This window comes from Pteropus vampyrus, unplaced genomic scaffold (genome assembly GCF_000151845.1).
Source record: "Pteropus vampyrus isolate Shadow unplaced genomic scaffold, Pvam_2.0 Scaffold1, whole genome shotgun sequence".
Lineage (NCBI taxonomy): Eukaryota > Metazoa > Chordata > Mammalia > Chiroptera > Pteropodidae > Pteropus > Pteropus vampyrus.
In genome coordinates this window covers 22,639,285-22,662,512 of record NW_011888782.1, presented here as the reverse complement: position 1 = coordinate 22,662,512, position 23,228 = coordinate 22,639,285, and the positions used below count along the sequence as shown (strand labels likewise).

General features: G+C 40.0%; 1 protein-coding gene across 1 annotated transcript in view; it reads left to right on the top strand.

Moving 5' to 3' along the window:
• The window catches only part of KALRN (kalirin RhoGEF kinase), a 640,142-nt gene that overhangs the window by 317,597 nt on the left and 299,317 nt on the right, over positions 1-23,228 (top strand). The window contains 2 exon segments of the mRNA XM_023520165.1: positions 13,234-13,425; positions 21,366-21,574. Coding sequence (XP_023375933.1) covers positions 13,234-13,425; positions 21,366-21,574 — 401 coding nt within the window.

Here is a 23,228-nt window from a genome sequence, read left to right as displayed (position 1 = left end):
CCTTTAGTTGCAATAACAAGTAAAATATTGCAAAGAAATGTAAATAAAAATGCTAATTACCCCTGCACTCCCACTTACCAATCTCTCTCTCTCAAGATAATCATAGTCAACTTGCACATCTTTCTTCTTACACATACAAAAATAAGCAAACATATAAACATAAAAATTTCTGTTTGTTTTTGGAATAATTTCTAAAGAGTTCCCTGAATATAATTTTTAGACTTTAAAAGCTTTTCCCATTTTTTCTGATTATAAAATTAATACATGTTCATCATAGAACATTTGGAAAACAGAAAAATAGTGGAAAAGAAAAATCATCCCTAGTATCACTCAAAGATACTTATGTATAAACTATTAATATTTATTGGCAAATTACCATTTAGCACAGCATAATGCAAAGAATGTTTTGCTTGAGGTCAAAGAAATGTGAATTCCAGCTTGGCATCTGCCATTCACCAACTATGTGAACTTACTCAAGTTCTTTTGCCTTCTAAGCCTCAGTTTTCTTATCTGTAATATGATATGATAGTATAATCTACCATGTTATAATGTTTATAAGTGGATCCAAAACTGGTTAGCCCTAAGTATCAGTAGTTTTTTCAATCAATTGATTGATCAGTAGATAGACTCAGAACCATAGTTTGGTTTGTCCTGACTTCTTCATGTAATTTTATATCAAGAACACTTCCTCGGATCACTAAATCGTCTTTAAAACATAACCATAATGACTGCATCACAGGACTGCACCACAATATAGTGAACCATCCCTTGTTGTTGGACACTGTGGTTATTTCTAGTTTTTACTTTTATAAATCACAGTTAATATATTTAAACTTCTAAGCAAGATGTCAAATACATTATAGTCCTTAGTTCTCTCAAGTGTTTCTGGTCTTTGGGAGAATTACCATTCATTCAAAGGCCATAGCCATTTTAAGGCATTTAAAACTAGGTTTCTCTCACCTCGGAATTTCAGCCCAGGCTTTGAGCCCTGCCTTTCAACCTTAGACAGTAGCTGCAATTATGGTCTCCTGGGGAGCTGTTAAAACTGTGTACCACCATCCCCACTCTTGGCTCATTCTGGTTTGAGCAATCTGGGGGAGGTCATAGGCATTGCTTTTCTCCCCCAAGCACCTTTATCTAACCCCTCATCCTGTCCTGTGAGAACCACAGGACTTAGATGACCCCTTAAGTCTTCTACCATCTGAAGGAGCACAAGAAACGCACTGTGAGCAGAGGAAGTTGCGTGGTTGCCCTCACTGGGGCTTCCTCTAGGGTCTCAAACAGTGGTTCCCTCCAAAAAGATGATTTTTCTCCCTCCCTAGGGACATTTGGCAATGTCTGGGGACATTTTTGGATATTGCATCTAAGGGGTTGCTATTGGCATTCTGTGGGTAGAGGCCAGGGATGCAGCTAAACATCCTACAGTACACAGAACAGACTCTCTGTTAGTTTCCTAGTCCTACTGTGACAAAGTACCACAAACAGGATGGCCGAAAACAGCAGAAATGATTTATCTCACAGTTCTGGACGCTAGAAGTCTGAGATAAAAGTGTCAGCAGGATTAGTTTCTTCGGAGTGCCGTGAGGAAGAATCTGTTCCAAGCCTCTCTCCTGACTTCTGGTGGTTTGCTAGCAATCTCTGGCATTCTTTTGCATTACTCCAGTCTTGGCCTTTGTATCTCATGGCGCTCTGTCATACTGGATTAAAGACTACCTAATTCCAGTATGACCTCATCTTAACTAATTACACCTGCAACGACACTTCCTGAGGACGGTCACATTCACAGGTGTTGGAGGTTAAGGCTTCAACCTATCTTTTTGGAAGGATAAAACTCAACCCATAACAGCCTCCCAAACAAAGAATTATCCAGCCCAAAATGTTAATACTGCTGCTCTTGAGAAATCCAGTTCCATATAATCTGTGGATCAAACCCAGAGAATTTAGCTAAGGTAAGAACAGAGAAGGGAGCAGGGGACCAAGGTCTGCAAAGGTTTGCAGTGAGCAAGAACATAATTAGCAAGGCGGGTCAGCGACCTCTGTTCTTTGGTCAGAGATGGTGAGCTCTGTGTAGACATGGGTAACCCTGGACCTACAGGGCTATGTGTGACCAAAAGAGGGCAAAAGGACTTGGTGCACTCTGCCAGCTGGGGCAGAGGCAAAAGTGTGGGCCAGACCCTCTGCTTTGTTCACCTCACCATCTGACCCCCATTTTCCTGGGTCAGGCCTAGCCTTTCCCTGCCTGTCCCCTGCAGGGGTGAAACAGAGAGAAAAATAAATTCACAAACCTTAAGGTTTTCAACAATATTTTTAAGCCAACTGCCTTGTATCTCTAAAACTCTGCCTCTCCCTCTCTCACCCACTGCCTCCCACAGACAGCCAAACATAGAATATGGAAAACAGGAAAAACAGCAACACTACAAAGTTACATCTTTTGAGAGAGAACATTACTTTGGGTACATTTTCCCCCATACCACTTGAATTGCCAAACCCTGCAGCAGGTGGCCCTACTTGTCTCTATTCCTTGGGGATGCAGTCTCACCATACTTGTTTCTTGGGTTTAAGAATGCCATGTGAGAACAAACCTCTGCAAGGCCAGGGTGACTGGGCAATCCACGTGTCCACATCTGAACACTTAGGTCTAACCTTCTTTGAAAATATTTTTTGTCTACATTCTTCAGTCACGCTTACATGTTCTCTTTCATTATTTTTTCCAGTTTGAGCAGAATGAGGGCAAGGAGGGAAGGGAGAAGGGTGATCAGGGTGGAGATTGTGTTTTCAAATTCCCAGCATGGTGGTCTGCTTCTCCACAGCAATATGGATGCCAGCTGGCTGCATCTGGGCTTGCTCAATGGGAAGAAGATTAAATACTTCCTTTCACAGGCTTCAGAACTCTGTGTCTGCATGGCACTCTCCTGGTTTTTACCTTGTAAATAGATAGCACCTCTGGGCCAAGCTCTGACCTCTTGTCCGCTTCCTATCTGTATCATCTTCTTTGGGTTCCAGTCTAAGCACCAATCCTGGTTCTGTCTCTGCCTTCAGCAGATCTCCATGCCCTGGGGGGATAGGTGGGGAGAATCTGGAAGAAAGTCCTCCTTTGCTTTATGTCTCTGTTCCCTAGGAGTGGCAGCATTCTCTGGAACTTGGCTGGTCCTTTCTTAGAAGCTAGACCTGGTATTTTCTGCCAAATAGTACCTTGTAACCTATACTGGCAATCTCTAGCATTGACCCTGCCTTTTGGTCCAGAAACAAGGTATTGCTATGTTGTCATTATTATATTAAATAAATAATATGCTAACAGTTAGTTAGCGCGCTCTCTCTCTCTCTCTTTTTTTTTTTTTTTGGTATTTTTCCTGAGAATGACTACATATATGGCCTGCAACTGAGAGGAAATACATTGAAATTCCTTTAAAGCATAATATGTGAATGAAGAGGGTTAGTGAGGATTAGAAGGAAACAAAAGGAATCAATAAAAGAGAGAATATCCTAGTGAAGAACAACTGCTTTTCTGTTCTCAGAATTCCTAGGCCTAGGTACATTCTTAAATGCATAAAAAAAAATTAGACTGTAGGAAAATAAAACTATTTAAAAAATGCGGAGTTCTGAAAATATACCATTTATCATTAGTAGGAAAAGGTACTGAAGCATTTTAGATATAGAGGAAAATGCTCTCTAGAAAGTTGAGATGTGTGTAAGAATAGGACAGGGTGATGATGTGTATGTAAACCTGAAAATGCTGGCATTTAGGTTCCTAGGGATAATCTCTGCACCCAGACTGTTGGTGTTGGGATGCATCTGCACCTGCAGTAATTATTTTTGGTATCAGTCTCGATCAGTAGACTGAAGATTAGTGCAATCTCCAATTTTAGGAGCATCTGGTTAGGACTACTCATTTGACACTCCCTGTTTGGACATACAAATTGCCCTAATGGAAGCAACTATTGTTTGTTTCCTTATTCAGAACACCTAGGAAGATGTCCTCCCAGCAGATGTAATGTGGTGGGTTAACCAATCACTGGTACCTCTTCTCCTTCCTACCACTTCCCAGCAAAGACCACTTTGCCATTGCCAGAATCCATTCCCCTCCTCTCCTGCAAGAGCCAGAAGATGGAGGAAAAATGTATGCCTGCTGCTCCAAGATGAAAACTGAAAAGCATTTTCCTATATCACCCTAGTTAAACATTTTGGTTGATTGGACATGATGTGCTAGATCAGTACTATATTTTTAAGATATTACATGCCCAATTGAGTTTCTTTTAATTATCCTGGGATTCTAACTCCCATTTACATGGAAAGTACATTCCCAGTGCTAAATAAGAAGCTTGCAGAGGAACTTTAGGATCATTACTCGTTCTAAAACTGGGAAATACCTACAGTGGAGACGAGAAACAGGCATTTCCAAGCCTTACTGCTGACAAGATGTTGGGCTGCAGAGTCTTTTGGTTGAGTGCCTGTTGGAAGGAGAGCGCAGAGCTTACTAAGTATGTTCATGAGTAATTGAGGCAGGAAAGATGAGTAAGATAGGACTCTTTCCTTCAAGGAGAATACAGTTCTTTCTAAAGTCAACATGTATGTGGTGGAAGTATATCTCAAAACAAAAAAACGGCAGTAGCAAATGGACAATTACAATGTCATCATTTAAAAAGCAAAGGAATAAGAGTGAGTATAAAGCAAAGTAACAGAGAAGAAAAGGAAATGGAGATTTTACACTGAGTTAGAGAGGTACATATTTCAATGAATAGTGCCTGAAGGTTACAGTCAGAGAGACATGGCCTGCCATTTTCTGGCTATGTGACATTCTTCGACACGTTACTTTACCCCTCTGAGCCTCATTGTTCTCATTTGTAAAAGGAAATTAATTAATGCCTATCATATGATTGATCCCAAAGCTTAAATGTACTGTATATAAAGAGCCTAACACAATGTCTAGTACACTATAGACACCTGATAAGCTGATAACTGCCTTCTTTGACACTTGGATTATTTAAAAATGTGTTATTTATTTTCCAACTTCATGAGGATTTTTCAGAGATATTTCTATTATTGATTTATAATTTAATTACATTATGATTAGAGAAAATCTTTTGTATGACTCATATCCTTTTAAATTTGTTGAGACTTATTTTATGGCCCAGAATATGGTTTATCTCGGTAAATGTTCTGTGAGCACTTGAAAAGAGTGTGTATTCTGCTGTTGTTGGGTGTAGCGTCCTATAAATGATATTTTGGTAAAGATGATTGAGAGTTTTCAAATCTCCTATATCTTTACTAATGTCTTATCTACTTGTTCTATTATTTGTTGAGAGGGAGAATTAAATCTCTGACAGCAATTGTGGATTTGTCTACAATTGCAAGTTTATTAGTTTTTGCTTCACATATTTTAAATTTTTGTTTTAGATGCATAAATGTTAGGATTATTACATTCTCTTGACAAATTGACTCCTTTATATTATGAAGTAACCTTCTTTTTTCCTGGTAATGTTATTTGCTCTATCTAATATTAAGATAGTTATCCCAGCTTTCTTTCTATTAGAGTTATCATACTATGTTTTTGTCTATCATTTTACTTTTAACCTATTTGTGTCTTTACGTTTGAAGTGCATTTGTAGACAGCATATTGTTGGGATTTGCTTTTTTATCCGATCTGACAATCTTTGCCTTTTGATTGTGGTATTTAGACAATTTACATTTAATGTGATTATTGATATTTTGAGTTTAAATCTACCTTGTTATTTTTTTCTATTTGTTTCATCTATTCTTTGTTACTTTTTCTTTCTCTTTTTCTTTTTTTGGATTAATTGAATATTTTTATGATTTCATTTTATCTCTTTGTTGGCTTATTAGCTATAACTGTTTTGTTACTTTAATGGTTGCTTTAGGGTTTATAAAATGGGTCACTAATTTATCACAGTTTACATTCAAGTAATATGATACCTTGCATCATAGTATAAGAAACTTAAAATTGTTTACTTCTATTTCTCCCTTCCTGGCCTTTATGCAATTATTGTTCTATATTTTACTTAAATGTGTGCTTTAAACCCCACACTAAATATTATTATTTTTGTTTAAATATTTTAACATATTATATTTTAAAGAGATTTAAAAAAGAAAATTTTTTATAGATTTAACCGTATAGTTAGAATTTCCAATGCTCTTCATTCCTGTGTGTGGATCTGCATATCCATCTGTTAACATTTTCCCTCTTCCTGAAGGACTTCTTTTAACATTTCTTCTCATTCAAGTCTAGTGAAGAATTCTTTCAGCTTTTGTATGTCTTAAAATGTCTTTATTTCACCTTTGTTTTTGAAAAACTTTTGTGCTGAGCATAGAATTCTACGTTGACAGTTTTTATTGTTGTCTTTACTCTAAAAATGTTCCTCCACTGCTTTATTGCTTGCATTGTTTCTGATGAGAAGTCTGCTGTCATCTTTATCTTTGTTCTTTTGTGTATAGCATGTCATTTTTCCTTTGGTCACTTTTAAGATTTCCTTTTATTCCCCACTTGATTTGATTCAATTTTTATGTGCCTTGGTGTTTCCTCCTGTTTCTTGTGTTGAGGGTTTGTTGAGTTTGTTGGACCTGTGGATTTATAGTTTTCATTAAGTTTGGAAACTTTGGTCCTCCATTTTTTCCTCCAAATCTCTTTTTCACTCCCCCCAACTCTTTTAGAGATTTCAATTCGTGTATATTAGCTTGCTTAAAGTTGTCCTGCAATTCCCTGATGCTTCATTTTTAAAAATACTTTTTTTCCCTCAGCATTTCATTTTTAATGCTTTCTATTGCTGTGTTCTCAAGTTCAGTCAACTTTTCTTCTGCAATGTCGACCCTGCTGTTAATACCATCCAGTATGTTTTTCGTCTCTAGAAGTGCAGGGTCTTTTTTTTAATGTCTTCTGTTTCTCTGCATAACTTTTGAACATATGAAATAGTCGTAATAACTATTTTTAATTCCCTATCTGTTAATTTTAACATCTATGTCAATTCTGGGTCAGTTTTGATTTATTTTTTTCTCCTCATTATAGGTTATATTTTCCTGTTTCTTTGTATGTATGCCTGGTAATTTTTTACTAGATGCCATATGTTGTGGATTTTACCTTGTCGGTTGCTGGATATTTCTGTATTTCTATAAATATTTTTAAGTTTTGTTCTGAGACATAGTTAACTACTTGAAAAAAGTTCGATCCTTTTAGGTCTTTCTTTTAAAATGTTAGGTGATACCAGAGCAGTGCTCAGTCAGTCTAGGGCTAATTATTTATCCGTGCTGAGGCTCTTCTGAGTACTCCACCCAATATCTTGTGAATCATGAGGTTTTCTGGTCCGACTGGTGAGAGCAGGTACTATTCCTAGCCCCGCGTGAGTACTGGATTCCGTTACCTCTAATCCTTTCAAGTGGTTTTTTTCTGCAGTGTCAGGTAGTTTCCTCTCACACAGATATGCCCCAGATTGGGTAAGGAAAGAAGGTGAAAGAGATTTATTTGTTAACTACAAAGTACTATTTGCTGTAAGGTTTGATTTGCTTGCCATTCAGTAATGTCAAGATCCAGAGACAAGTCTGTATCCTCCCCAGTACCTGTGCTTCTGTGTCCTTTTCCTTTAACTCATTTCCCATTTAGAAAAAAAAGTACAGCTTGCTACCAGCATTCATTTAATTTTACATAAATTAAATTACATAAATTAAATTATGTAATTTTGATGCTGAAGCAAATCTGACTGGTTTTCAATGTAAAAATAAAATATGAAAACTGTTCTTGGAGTTATTTCGAAACAGAACTTGTCTTTACTTCTAATGTAACAGAAATGTATACATAAATTAGATTCATCATATGCATCTCCAGCTAATGACTGTTCCAGAACGATGTTAACATCACACATGCTGTGTTTTCCAGGAGTTGACATTTTCAGCGATTGAAAATTACTATATTTTGTAAATAGAAGTACCACTACTAAAAACAGAATACCATAAATAGAATGATGCCATTTTCTTCCAAAGACTATCTCTATACTAGAGTGATGCAAAAATTATAATATAAGCGAGATATTTCGTGGCAAACTTTGGAGATAAGGTTAGAACTGTAATCCACGAGTTATCTCGGGGTAAACGCTGTAGCCACAAGTACCGCCAGCACGTATTCTCAGGGCAAATGGGAAATGGGTTAATGCTTGTGTATTTTTGCTCCTTTCTTCTCATTTGGCCCATTTGTTCCAGCCATGCCAGCCTGGAAAAACAATCATCAGGAAGGACGTTCTCTTCTGGTCCTCTAGTAGTGATACTCACCAATCCATACTGCCTCTTTTGAATAATGCATGAATTCTCAGCCTCAGCCTTCCTTCCTTATCCTCAGAGCATAGAGCCAAGGGTGCTAACTCCATATTATCTAGGAAGTCGACTCTTGCTTTAATTCATTGTCTCTTTCACCCTTTTCCTTTTAAAAGCCCTGCATTCTCTCTTCAGTCCAGGGAGTGTGAAACCATGCTTGTGTTGCTGGAATGCCTGTATTTGTAGGGATAAGTTATCCTAGAATGTTCTTTTTTTTTTTTCCTGAGAAGAAAGCAAAAAAGTACCAGGCCAAGGCTGCAGCAGGAGAAATGGAAGGTAGATCTGAAGGCTGAATTATCTAGGGCAATTTATCTGGTTGACATAGGGAAGGGAGTTGGGGAGGGAAGAACAGGAACTGTAGCCCAAATCTTTAACTCATGGGCTCTACTACCACAGGCCCTGCTCGAAAGTCCTAAGGGCCAAGAGATTGATGCCCCAGTACTCATAACCCATTTGTGTCATATTAGTTGGGAAATGTTGTTAAGGGGTCAAGTCTAAGGCAGAGGCTAAGAGACTGAGAAACCAAAGAATGCCTAGAAACTACACTCAGAATTGAGGATAAAATCTTGCTCTGAGGTAGAAACTGTTGTTGATTTGGTCAGAAGGGAAACAGGAGCCTGTTATGATCTTTGTCCCAATTTGAGGCAATGACAGACATCAATGTAGCGCTTTAATAACTCTGGTTGATAATCTCTAAGCACGTTCCTATTTCAAGACTGTGCCAGAAGGTAGGATAAACCAAATGTAATTGAACATTGAACATGATTTCTAGCGTGTAAGGTCTTGTCAGGTATTTGATGAAGGCCAAGGATTGAATATTAGGATTGATGGGGATTCATGTAGTCTTTAATTTATTAATTCATTCACTAAATATTTATAGAGCAGTTACTCCATGCCGGGCACTAAGGGGAAGATGTGAAAGACATTTTCTGCCCCTAAGCTGACGAGAAAAGCAAATATTTGCATTAGAATGTGACAGGTACCATTGAGAAGGTCAACACAGTTCATTCTGGGAGCTCAGAGGAGCACACCTAAGCCACCCTTGGGAGGAAAGTGGATATGAGTGTGGAATTTCTGCATGAAGTGATGCCTGGGCTGAGTCTTAAAAGGTAAATAAGAGTTGGTCAAGGAGAAAAATGGAGGAAGAGCATCTCGGGCAGAAGCACAGAAGGAAGATTCAGTGCAATAGTTTCTGGGAGTGAAAGTTTATTTCGCAGGTTGTTTGTAGGGGAGTGATGTGAGTTGAAGCTGAAGGGGAGAAAAGCAGGTGTCAGATGAAGAAGGCCTTTGCATTCCACACTAAAGTATTTTACCCCAAAGGCAGTAGGAAGCCACTGAACAACTTTAAATAGAAGAGAGGTGTGACTGGATATGAATTTTAGAAGCTCTTTCTGGTAGTGTTGGGGAAGAGGGCTGAATTTGGGTAGAGCAGGGAGCCCAGCTTTTAGTGCTGACCCCATTGCCCTCCCACTTATTTTTATTGTCCCTTTCTCTTTTTAAAACCCATTATCTAGCTCTTCCCTGTTTTGTCCAATGTGATTTCCTGACACTCCAATTTTAGTCAGGTTGACTCAACTTATCCAAACATGCCATGCTCATTCCCATCTCTGAGTCTTGTTCATTCAGCAAATGTTTAGTAAGTTGTGTGCCAGTCACGGTGCTTGGCATGGAGAACCAAAGGTGAGACATGGAACCTACCTTTCAAGAGCACACAGACCAGTTGACGATACCTTTGGAAGCACACTGTTACTACGAGCATGATAGTGGCTGTGGTATGGGATAAACAGAGTACCATGAGCAAAAAGAGAGAGAGTCCTGTCTATCAGAAGCCCTCCTCCTTCTATGCTAAATCCTGCCCATCCTCAGTCTTCTGTATTCACTCCGTGTAAGAGGCAGAGTAGTGTCTCTATATACTACACACCAATCATACTCCTCTTCTACTCAAAACCACTTAGTGGCTTCCCACAACTTTGGAGTAAAATACCTTAGCATGGCATGCAAGGCCCTTCTTCATCGGACAGGGTAGTATAATAACGGTTTGGAACTTGGGCGCTGAAGCCAGACAAGATTTTAATCTTTGTTCTACCACTTATGAGACATGACCTTGGCCAGAAATTTTTTGTGCCTCAGTTTCTTCATCGATAAAGTAGGGCTGGTGGCTGTATCAACCTCATAAGGTTATTGTGAAGATTAAATGAATTAATATGCATATAAACCTTTGGAATGGTCCTTGGAATGTGAAAAATATTTGATCATTTTTAGCTATTCTCAGTTTTTATTCATTTTCTTCTAGGCATCTACATCATGTCAAGAAACCTTAGCTCCTAATTATTATTGTTTTGCTTGACCTTTTTTATGTATTGTTATAGTATTTCCCTCAAGGATGGTTTTATTCACCTTTAAGGTAGCATACATTGTATATGTATCTGTACTCTGAGGTAACTACAGTGTTGAATGTGTATTAGAATGACCGACCATCTCAATCTGCCCAGTACTGATAGGCTTTCCAGGATACAGGACTTCCGGTGCTAAAACCAGAAAAGTCCTAGGCAAACTGGGACAAAGTTGTCCCCTGACATGCAGTGGGGCACTTCAGTTTTGGTTTTTGTTTACCTCCTATTGGTCCCAAACTTAACTTGAAAGCAAGCTTGCTTTGGCTCTGCCACACATTTTTATTTTTTGGCTAGAAAATACAAAGTCACCACCTCTGTGTTTCTTTGGGGTTTCCCGAGATTCCCTAAAGTTTAAAGTGGAAGGTGTGAGGAATTCCTGAAAAAAACTCTCCCCTATCAACTCCAGGTATATTTACTAGAAATTGTGGACAACCTCATAAGAACCTTCCTTAACCTGGCCCACAGCCCCAGAAGTCTCCTTATGCCTGTCATTTCCCATCCCTCCTGGTGTTTCCATCATGACTGTGAGTACTTCATTTGCTTTCGGAATTGAGGTGCCCTTATTTACCATTATTTAACTCAGTGGCAAAGCCTCTTTCTTCACACAGGAATCATCTGTTTGTCCACGAATTCTCCAGGTGGAGTCAAAGGATTTTTTCTCCTTTCAGCTCCATTCCCACCTCCACCTTACCTGCTTTAGGACTGCAGTTGCTTTTCAGAAGGGATGCCTTAAGGATCAACTGGGACTTCTCTTGGTATTCCTTAAGGCCATGACAAGTGTTTGCTGAAGCCCTTCTTATCTCCTCCAGTGTAGTCAAGAGGCTGGGTCAACAGTCTCTGAAATGTTCCACCCCATTCTGTTTGCTCAGGCTGCCGTAACTGGATAGCTAACATAACAAATTTATTGTCTCACAGTTCTGGAGGCTAGAAGTCTAAGATCAAGGTGTTAGGAGGGTTGGTTCATTTTGAGGAATATGAGGGAGACTCTGTTCCATGCCTCTCTCTTAACTTCTGGTGGTTTGCTGGCCATCTTTGTCATTCCCTGGCTTGTAGATATATCCCCTGATCTCTGCCTTCATCTTCACATGATGTTCTCTGTGTGTATGTGCATGCATGCTCGTCTGCGTGTGTGTGTGTGTATGTCTATCTTTTTACACGGTGTCCTTTTTGTAAGGACATAAGTCATATTGAATTAAGGGCCCACCTTACTTTTGCTATGACTTGATCTTAACTAATGGCATCTTCAGTGACACTGTTTCCAAATCAGGTCACATTCTGAGGTACTAAGGGTTAGGATTTAACATGTGAATTTAGGAACAACACAGTTCAACCCTTAACATCCATATCTTCAGATAAGTCCAAAAAACTCCATGGAAACTGGTGACCTGTCCTCCCCAGGCAAAGTAAAACACCTTATAGTCACTGCTCATAAATCTATTTCAATTTTCCACTCACTTTGCACTTGATACTGTTTCTGCTCCTAGATTCAAATCGTCACTGGTAACCACTTGTTCACCACCCTCTAGGGCATTGTGTGACTGTAGGGATATTAAGAAATATAACGTATGCTTGAGTCACTAGCTCTAAATCAGTGACTATCAGGAGATATTTTTAAAGGAATCCTGCTGCGAAAAAGTCGTATCCATGGCATACATATAACAGCTATTATAAAGGCAATGACTCCCATCATGATGAATAGTAATTATAAGTTGATTGAAATACTCTTTTGAAATACTCTAGAGAACACTATGACGTATTCATACAGGGGTTGAAGGAATTTGTGCGTGTGTGTGCGTGCGCGCGCACGTGTAAGAGATGTGGCGTGTGGGGACGGGTGGGTGGTGGAGGGATGTGCATGTCATGCAGTAGCTTAATAAACAAAATCAGTACTCTTCCCTAACCTTCCTGCAAACATCAAGCCTTCCCTGGCCACGCAGGCAATAGCCTGCATCTCCTCACTCTGGCGGTGGCTGCTTCTTTCTGTTAGCTCCCTGAGTTGCTGACCCCTTCTCCTCCTAAGAGATAGCTCTGTTTCAAAAGATAAAACTAATTAGTTACAAGAAACTTGAGGGAAAAGTCAAACAAGTTCCCCAGTTTACTGTTTCCTTGGTGTTCTCATCAGAAACCCAGAAGATCTTTGTGTTGTTTCTGACTCTGGCAATGACAGCCTGAGATGTGAGGGCAGTGGGGGGCGGGGCATGGGGGGAGGGTGTCAGTGGGGAATGGGGACTCTCGCAGGTCTCCTTGCTCCTTTCCAGAGACGCCCCACCTCGGAGAAATCCCAGAGACAGAGGAGGCACCCAGCTAGTGCCCACTTGTGCCAAGCTGCCAGGCAGGCTGCTAGCTTGCTGCGAGGCGGCAGGCGGGCTCGGCGTGAGCTCAGCTCCTCCGTGCCAGATCAGGGAGCTGTCGTCCCCGCTCCCACGCCCCACACTCCAGCACTGGGCAGCCCCGGGTGGGCTGGGGGAAGGCATAAAGCTCAGTTTGTGACTGCAAGTTGACTTTCCCTCACTGTTATTGCTGGCAGAATACGTACACGAATGCGGACAAGCTCCTAGAAGCAGCAGAGCAGCTGGCTCAGACGGGGGAATGTGACCCCGAGGAGATCTACAAGGCAGCTCGACACCTGGAGGTGCGCATCCAGGACTTCGTGCGCAGGGTGGAGCAGCGGAAGCTTCTTCTGGACATGTCTGTCTCCTTCCACACGCACACCAAAGAGGTAAGGGCAGCCAGCCGAGAGCGGGCATTGGCTGGGTTCGTTTTTTCTGGCAGGGGTCTGGTCGCTTTCCCAGTAAAATGGCTTTCAAGGTACGCCCAGGGTCCTGGGTGTTCTGGGGGTTACTAGCCCCCTGTGATTGAAGACATTAACAATTTGCCCCTAAAAACCTGTGTTGAGGTCTCAACCAATATGGGGGAAATTTTTCCATCTCATCTCTGATTAGGGGGCCAAAGAGACAGGTGGTTTGGGGAGTCTGCTAGAACATTCAGTCTGCAGCTAGAGAAATTTGGGAACCTCTGGTACATGAATATTCATTGCAAGAGGAAATATAAGAGGATCAGAGACTCTTTTCCCAACCGACACCCACTTGCTCTTGGTTGCTGTTTCCTGTCAGAAACCAGAGTCCCGCAGAACTCTCCATCATCTTTGCTGCCAGCAAGGAACATACAGAGTTTGCAAACATGTTCTATGTTTTTATTTAAACAAACAAACAAACAAAAAAGGGAATTAAATCTTCTCAATGAGTTTGCCACAGGGTGATATTAAAGTGAGTGACAGCCAGTGAAGCAAGAGGGACTGAGGTGCCCTCCAAAGAAGAGGAAGTTTGCTGGGCTTAAATCTGACCCTGAATCATTCACAAAGTGGAGACAGGAGAGGAGAGGGTGGATCATGTTCTGTTGTTGGCAAGGCAGGGGGCCCATGCAGAGTAGGAGGGTTGTAAACCTGTGATTGCTGTTCATTTCTGATTAATACGGGGTACTCTGAAACTGAGTAAGTGGCCAGTGAGGAGGCACATTTAGCATCTCCTATGATAACACCCTTGGCAGATGAACTCATTAGGTACGTGCATGCTTGTATTCCCCTAGGAATTCATTTTAATGGTGTATTAATTAAAGTTTGATTGCTGCTCAGGAAAAAAAAAATGAACCCTACTTAATTAAGTTGATTTTTGAAATTTGAAATGCATTAAGGAGCCTGGTTGTTACTACTTCACAGGCTTTCTGACACTTTGTGGGAATGAATGCAAATTGTCGCAGTGCCTATCAGAGAAAAACATGAAAAGATAATGTTTTCTAAACTGAGATTTCCCCAGGCAGATGAAGGGCTGGCAAGCTCCCCGAAGCTGGCTCTGCTTCCTCTCCATGGGACCCACAGACACTCTCTGATGAGTGTCTGTCAAGCAAGGGGATTAGCTTTAATCCAGCTTTTCCTGCCTGGTTGTCTGCTTGCTTGTGGCTCACCCAATTCTTAACAATGGTATCAGAAGCCAAAGGCATGTGTATTCTCCTTTAATTATGAGCCTGTAGGTGATGGAATGGAGCATGAATGAACCGGAGTCCTGTTCCTTGTGAGGGCTGTGGGAGTGCTGGCTGCCCGGGGAAGTGGTGGATGTGTCAGTTTCCATGGAAGTGCCACTCCCGAAAGGGTAACATTGGTTCTAGGAATCTTTTCTAGCTACATCTCCCACCTTCTGTACATGGAGCTAGGAGACTAGGATTCTAGTCCAGATTCTGCTGCTGTAGAGCCATATGACTTATGCAGATCACCATGTCCCTGGCCCCAACTACAAAATTTTGCAGTTGGACTGGGTGGTCCCACCACCCCTTATGGTTCTAATGTGAATTCAGGATTCTTTTTCTTCTTCTCCTCTTCTTTTTAACTTGATGTGGACAACAGTAACAATTAATAATAATAGTAATTAAGCCTGAAGTAATACAGGTGATTTACCTAGCCTAAGATTTGGTTCATTGTAAGCATTCAAGATATATTAGCTAGTATTTTTTTTTTAATTGGGTACCTACTACTTGCCAGACACATATATCGTCTCATGTAATCCTCATGGTAATCTTATGATATAGATTTTATTAAATATATTTTCAAGTGGAGAAACTACGGGTCAGAAAAGAACTTGCCTAAAGTTACAGAGCTTCTCAGTAGTGCAGCAGAGATTTGACCTGTCTTCCTAAATACTGCGCCCTTGTTCTTAACCGCTACCCCACATGGTCCTGTCCTCCTTTTTTCCTCTTGTGTCTCCTCCACTCCTCTGCTCTCCTTCTTTCTTCTTACTCTTCTATTTCCTCTTTATATTTTCAAACCCTAAAGCGGAGGCTTGATGGGGAGGGTAGACCTTAGCTGAGAAAGTGCTGGCAGCCTGGAGGTATGGGAGATGTGAATAGTCAGAGCTGCAATCATTTACCATTGTCTACCCTCATATCTCTCAAACCTTGCCAGGCTTGGTCCTATTTGAACCTGAGACTTGTTTTCACACTGCGATCCAGCTTATGAAATCACATTCATATGAAATAGCACTAAAGAGAGCAACATACTTTGAGGGGCAGATGAGGAAAGAGAACAGGAACTGGAATGTATTTAGCACCCACTCTGTGCCACACTGTCTATCTAACCAATAGCCCTAAGGATTACCACTTTTATTTCAGTTTTACAAATCAGAAATTAATAATTTGCCTAGGGTCTTGCAGCTAGGATGTGGTGAATGTGGTATTGATCCCAAATCTTTCTGACTCCGAAGCCCATGCTTTTCTCCTTTGCCACATAGACTTTCAAAGGCCAAAAAATAGAGACTGGGAAGGATTTTCTCCACCAGGAAATTTATTCAAACAGGAGGCTGTCAGGAAATAGTGTAGTCTCTCCCAAAATATGAGAGAAATTAGGAGCAGTTGTGCCTGAATGCAAAGGGGTGTGTGATTGTGAGGATCTTTCTAGTCAAGAGATGTGCAACTCTCAGATCACACAGATTCTGACTTTTTTCCACAATGGAAAGAAAAGTGTTATCTTGGCTGTTATGGAGAAGCTGTTCATAGGAGTCATCTACAGGACTTAATTTCTGCATGCGCCCTCTTAGTCACCTTCCCAACTCAAAATGAGTCTGTCTGAGGCCCCCTTTAGGAAGAGTAGCGACGTGTGCACACTTATGCATTATGTACACATATACATGGATATGCATATGTGCACACATACATACATATGTGTGTTAACACACACACATTAAGTACAGCAAGATCTTGGATGCCAAGGAGGACTGATTTCCAAATCTAGATCTTTAGGCATGTCGCGTACCTTTGAGATTACGTAATCTCTGTTATTTTGTGATAATTATGATGATTATTACAGAATTGAGTAGTACAATACTAACACCTATATTTTTTCCTAGTAGAAAACTTCCTCCCAAATTTATCCTTCAAGCATCTCTAAAGTAGGCTAAATAAGGAACTTGAGGACTCACCTCTGGCATCATTTTTCTTGAAATTCTTCCCTAGGGCTTCCAACTTCCCATCCAGATTGGACTAAAACACCAAGTACATATCTCCATCCATGATGTTGGGATCACACTGAGCTGATTGGCTCTTCCTCATTAAATTCGAAGTGCTCATGTGTAGAGTACACATGTGGGTTTAGACATGTAGATGTAGATTCTACAGTACATTCCCATCACTACGTCTGATATATAGAGATGCTGAATAAATATTGAACAGGTATACGTGGCAATGGGAAGCTAGTCATTTCTTTTTAAAAAAGAAAAAAGGTAGTAGAGAGGAAAAACCCATTCCATCACATCTTTCGCCCACTCTAGTTCTTTGTCTTGAACTTCATAGGCAATCTAAATAAAGGAGGGTGGGTTTGCCTATGGGAGCTTTCCTCTAGGAGCTATATAGCAGACACAAATGGATTACGAGGCAGGTGGAAGTGAGCATCCTTGGATGATCTAATGAAGAAGGATCTCCTGTGGTTTTATCTTTTTATATTCTATTTAATACCTCTCAAGACACGCCACCTCTCAAACCTTGGGAACTATGGGTCCTGTTTTCTCCTGGGCCTGTTAACTCTTGACTCCTTCCTCTTGACTCTGTAGGCAAACTTCTGGCTTCTTACCCAAGACAAGATAGTAGCCAAGTCTGTAAGTCTGTTAGGGACTTTTGAGTTGCTATGGTTATTTTTCCCTCTTATAGTAGGTGGAGTAAATGAAAGGATGATCTTCTGCTCAATTTTACTAAAGTGCCTTGGGTAGCATCGGAGTTGCTGGTAAATATTGTCATAGATCCTTCCTACCTAGTTATGATTAACTCCTTCTTTTCTTTGCTTTCTTCCTTTCTGCCCACTTACAATTATTTGCTAAGTTTTTGTGTTAGTGCCAATGTGTATGAGAATGTCATTGTTGGATGTAATTTTGAAGGAATTAAAGCCCCCAGTACAGAGATTTCTAAGCAGGAACTCAATATCCATCTTCATAAATGATTTAACCTGGGCTTCCTATGACTCCCCAGGCTGAAGTTCATAATTTTACTTTTGGCCACTTTCTACGTCAAAAGACTTACTGTAATTAGGATCAAAGAGGAAACAGAGGAAAATATGAAAAAGATATCCTTCAGGCTCATTTCTTCTGCAGATTGAAGAGTCTGCTTAATCCCATTGGCCCTGCTTAATCCCATTGGCCCTGCTCTGTGAATTCTTGGTGACCGTAGGTATCCGGATGGAGGGTTAACCTTCAACCATTTCATTGCAACGTTGTTCATAATTTTGAGTAATTAGAAACCATCTAAATTTTCTATGTTGGGCAATTCATTAAGCAAATCATATTATGTTTATATAGTAAAATATTATACAGTCATTATAAATCACATTGTCAAAGATCGTTAATTGGTATGAGAAAGGGCTTGCAGTATATAATACATTAAAAACTATATATCCAGCATGAGCAGAGTTTTGATCACATGCATGAAATAAAGACTAGAAATAAATATACAAAGAAGTTAAGAATGTGATGGGTGATTTAATTTTCCTTTGCATTTATTTTTGTTTTATACATTTTCTTCAATGATATTTTTAATTGAAAATTAGGAAAAAAAAGAAAAAATTTTTTTTTAAATTAGGAACAATCCCAGTAAGTGTTATTTTACAAAAATAAAACTTTCGTCCCTCCTTAGAAGAGCTACGTGATAAAGGAAAGTGACAAACATGTGCTTGGAGCCTTCTTATACATCCAGAGCCTCAGCTATTAGTTCATACTGTGCTGAACTTTCAAATATCTTCTTTTTGCCTGAGTCTAAGAGGGCAGCTGGTGGTTTGCTGGTCTGGAGAGTTAGGGAGAATGTAGAGAGAAGCATTTACACAAGTCGTCATTTCCTTTGTCCAGGCAAGAGACATTTGTAGCAAGTGTCATCTGCTCTATGGAGATCATCCAGTCAGAATTCTCTTTCCTTGCTGTGTTTCCATGGAAATGCTGTAATTGCTAGGTTTCAAAATACCCATTTTTAGATATTTTTGTAGTAATAATATGCGTCAAATTAACTAAGGAATGTGGCCAAGATAATCAACCTCAGCTCTTTATTAGACAGCTTATTTAAATGCCCTTTTCCATTTGTTTCTAACCTTGTGAAATCATCTTCCAAGATATTTCTTGCTCAAATCAGTACATGGGCGTGCGCGCGCACACACACACACACACACACACACACACACCCACAATCACCATAGACACTCACATGTACACATGTACCATGTTCCTCTACCCACCCACTGTGGAACCAAAACTAAATGTCTTCAAAAGGGATATGGCCTCAAGAACAAAACAGCTTCATCCTCTATTTCAATTGTGTTTTGGTTTTCCTTATCAGGAAAATGGGGATAATAGTACTTACCCCCACAGAGCTTTAAAGATAACTTAGTCAATATATTTGTGTGTCTATTTGTACACACACACAAATAAGTGAGATCGATCGATCGATCTATCTATCTATCTATCTATCTATCTATCTATCTATCTATCTATGTATCTATCTCTATATCTATATATTCCTTACAAATAGTACCTGGCATATAGTAAGTGCCAGATATTATACATTTAAAAAATATTTTTGATGCAAGTTGTCTCCCACTATAAGGCAGAGGAAAAGTTTAACACACTCCTTCACTTTGGAATTGGTAAAAGATGAACACTGGATTTGGTCCTTCAGTGTGCTAGGTTCACTGATAAGGAAAACCAAGGTGCAGAGAGGGTAGGTTACTTACCAAAGGTTGTATAGCTAATACATGCTAGAATTGGTGTTGAAACTTTTAACCACTATGCTATGTTGTCTCTCTATACAATAATTTTTTAGGAACTCCATTATCTCTTACCCATCGACTTTAGCACACTTGGAAAATGGTTTTGCTCTGTAGGCAAAATGGCAACCAGAAAGTATGAAGTAACATCAAGCTATAATGAACATATCCTGAACTTCCTGATTTCATACTGATTTGAAATAAGTACATTCATACTTGTAGGAATATGTATCCCAGCGTACATGGTCTTGAAAACTTGTGTTGTGTATTTAAAGAAAATAAACTGAACTAATTACAATCAGATTATAAATTGCTAAATGACAGGGACGCTGAATAATAATTTGGTTATAGCCATCACCACAATGCTATAGGCTTATTCATAAAGCTATATGTTTATTTAAAGCATTGATAATAAGTAAATCATTTAACTCATAATCTTTGAAGTAAGCAGTGCAGTTCTTACTCTTCTCATTTTGTAGATTAGGAAACTGAGGCTCAGAGATGTTCTCACCTGTCTAAGGAGGACATTCTTTATACTCCCTTATTCTCTACCTCCAAGGCTTATTAATATTGTTAACTCAACCTCTTTTCCCACATCTGGGGCCTCTCCTGTCTAAAGAACAAAAAATACCTTGTCCAAATCTGAAGATTATTTTTGTCTCTCTTTATCATTTCTTTTTCTCACCCCTTATTACAAAGGCCATACCATGATTTACCATTCTAAGAACCAACTAGATGAAATAATATTCTCAAGGTGGATATTTATCCATGATTTTAACTTACAGAATGTTAGAACCAGAAGATAACTAGCAATTTTATTTTGTGCTTTTCTCAGCCTAATTTACACATGAAGTCTTGGTGAGCAAAGGGTGATTTTGTTCAAAGGCACTTTAAGTTACAGGATGAACAGAACTCAAAATCCACATCATCTTCTATCAATTTTCTCTCTCTATTGGCTTTTTTTCCTGGTAGAGCCCTGAACTTATCTTTTCTGCTAGCCAGGTGTAGATTCTTTGTTTCTAAGCAAACTTCAGACTCATCTTTCCCTCCATCATTTATCAAAGTGCTCAGTAAGATTAGTTAGAGGTGGAGTACTACGGCAGCCACTGGAGATCTATTTTTCAGCATGAGAAAGAGCTATCAATAAATGAGTTTTTAGTAATTCAGTTCAGCTCTTCATCATTTCCAGTGCTTATTCTGTTCAAAACACTATACTTAGCTATTTTAAACTTGTCTGACTAGTAATGTCATCCTGACTGCATTACATCATCTTGAATATCATGGGGGAAATGTCTCATACTAAAATTAAGATAAGCTACATCTTGAGCATTAAATTTTCTAACCATCTGTCAATCCTGCAAAGGACAAAATGATTTAACATAGCATATATTTTCTTAATTAATCTTCATTTGGTTCTTATTGAGCATCACATTCTTTTTTACATATATGCAAAATGATAATAAATTTCTAGGAATTGACATCTAGCTACCTGGAGGAAGTGTATAGAGCCCTCCCTTTCCTCCTTTCTGAAAGATGAAACAATATTTGTTTATCACAGTCTCCTGTTCTTCCCAATCTCTCAAAGATGAGTGGTCTCCCTGCTCTAACACCACGTTTCCCTGAACCACAGGGCAGTAAAGCCAAGGGTGGTTCCCATCTTTAGGGAATGCCAACACTAATGGAATAACCTTAACAGAAATGGGTAATGAATATAAATATAGAAACACAAACCGATCCATAGGTGTGCTGATGAGGACAGTCTGATGTTGCACTGACCGATTGAAGGTATGTTGGGTGCCCCAAGTCTGACTTTCTTGCCCTTGTCCCAGACTTGGCCCCTCCCTTCTGTCCTGAGTAGAGTCTCTGCTCTCTTCCCACAGTTGTGGACATGGATGGAAGACCTTCAGAAGGAGATGCTAGAGGATGTCTGTGCAGACTCAGTGGATGCGGTCCAGGAACTGATAAAGCAGTTCCAGCAGCAGCAGACCGCCACACTGGACGCCACACTCAACGTCATCAAGGAAGGCGAAGACCTTATTCAGCAGCTCAGGTCAGCGCCTCCCTCCCTGGGGGAGCTCAGCGAGGCCAGGTCAGCATGGGCAGTGCTTTCCAGTGGGAAATGCCTCGGACTAGACACGAGATAAGTCATGTCCCGGTCTCGGCTCAGCCACAACCAGCTTTGTGGTCTTGTGTGAGCTTCAGTCTCTCCATCTGTCAGATATAAAAGTGCCTACACCATATTCAACTTGAGTTTAAAATGAAATAGTAAACAGAACAGCTCTAATATTCTAAAGCATTATTCATCATTCATGATGTTATTCAGCAATCAGTAACATAATTATAACAAAATTAACATTCAACAGAAAATAAATAATATCTTCTTTAAGAAACATGGCATATTTAGTTATGTTGAGAAATGGTCTTTATGGAATATAGTGTTCTTTGGCATCTGATCTCAGGCTGAACTCTCAACTCCAAGGCCCCAGTTGGCAAAATGTGACCAAAAAGAGTTGGCTTTGGCCCCATGAGAATGTAGAGAGTGTGTGATGTCCTCCTTTGTTCTTCATTACCCACTTATGACCTTTTCATCATTCCTTGCTTCCCAGAAAATAAAACTGTATCAGCCTATACAAACATTACTAAGAAGGAAGATCCTGTCTAAAGCTTTAAATTCATTTAGAATCATTCACACATTGCCTCCTTTCTGTTGGCATCAATATGTAGCTTCTTGTTCCTGTCAAGGGCACTGGTTCCCCAGATAAAGTGTCAGGAGGCCTTGAGCAAGCCCTTGGCAGCCAGTTCTGTGCCCAGGTGCTATGTAAATAGGGTTTGATGGTGCTAATGATTCCTGCCTGCAGAGACTTGTTCTTATCCCATAATCACTGAGTTCTGGGACCTCTGCCAGCTCTAGACAGAAATAATCTCACCAACCCTGAGGGCCTGTAGGAATTACTTCAATTGAGAGGGTTTCCCCTCTCAATAGACTCAGGCCAACCCTGGGGCCTGTAGGGATTACTTCACTTGAGAGGGCTTCCCCTACCCCATACTAGTTATCCAATTAAATAAATAATAAGAACTTATTTTTTAATGGTTCTGGCATGCTTTTCTGTTGGAAATTAATTATTTCTATTCTAAATATGTACATGAGAGGTTCTGAGTCCTCGTGTTGCATATTAACAAGACAGCCTCTTTTCCTTCATCCCCCAATTCATCTTCATGAATATATAATACATGACAGTTTTGTCTGCCTACCTGGGAAGCTCTACTGTTATTCATTTCTGAAGAAAATTCCAAATAGCGGACAGTCACTTAACCTCTCTGGATCTCAGGTCCTTTGTCTGTGTAGTTTAGCTCTGTCAGCTCTAGAATTTTATGATGGTTTTGTGTTTTCTCTCCAAATACTTTTCATAAGCTTGCCACTTGCTCTTAACAGCTGCCACCCTTGCACAATGCCTAAGGACCAAAGGCCACACAGTGATGGCGAAGGCAACGATGTAACTGATGCCTCTTCCACAAGTTTAAGTTTCGTGGATTCCAGGGAGGACCATAGGCATGTGACCATTCATTCCTCCACTTGCTTGACTCCTGCCTGGGTTTTCCTTCCTAATATCAAGACCAGTCAAAGAGAAAAGAAGTAAATGGTGCCTATTGGACCTTGGCAGGATGCCTCACACACACCAGGGCACACATCTTCTCTAGGTCTCCACTTCTCTAGGTCTGCCACTCATCACTGAAGTCCCTAA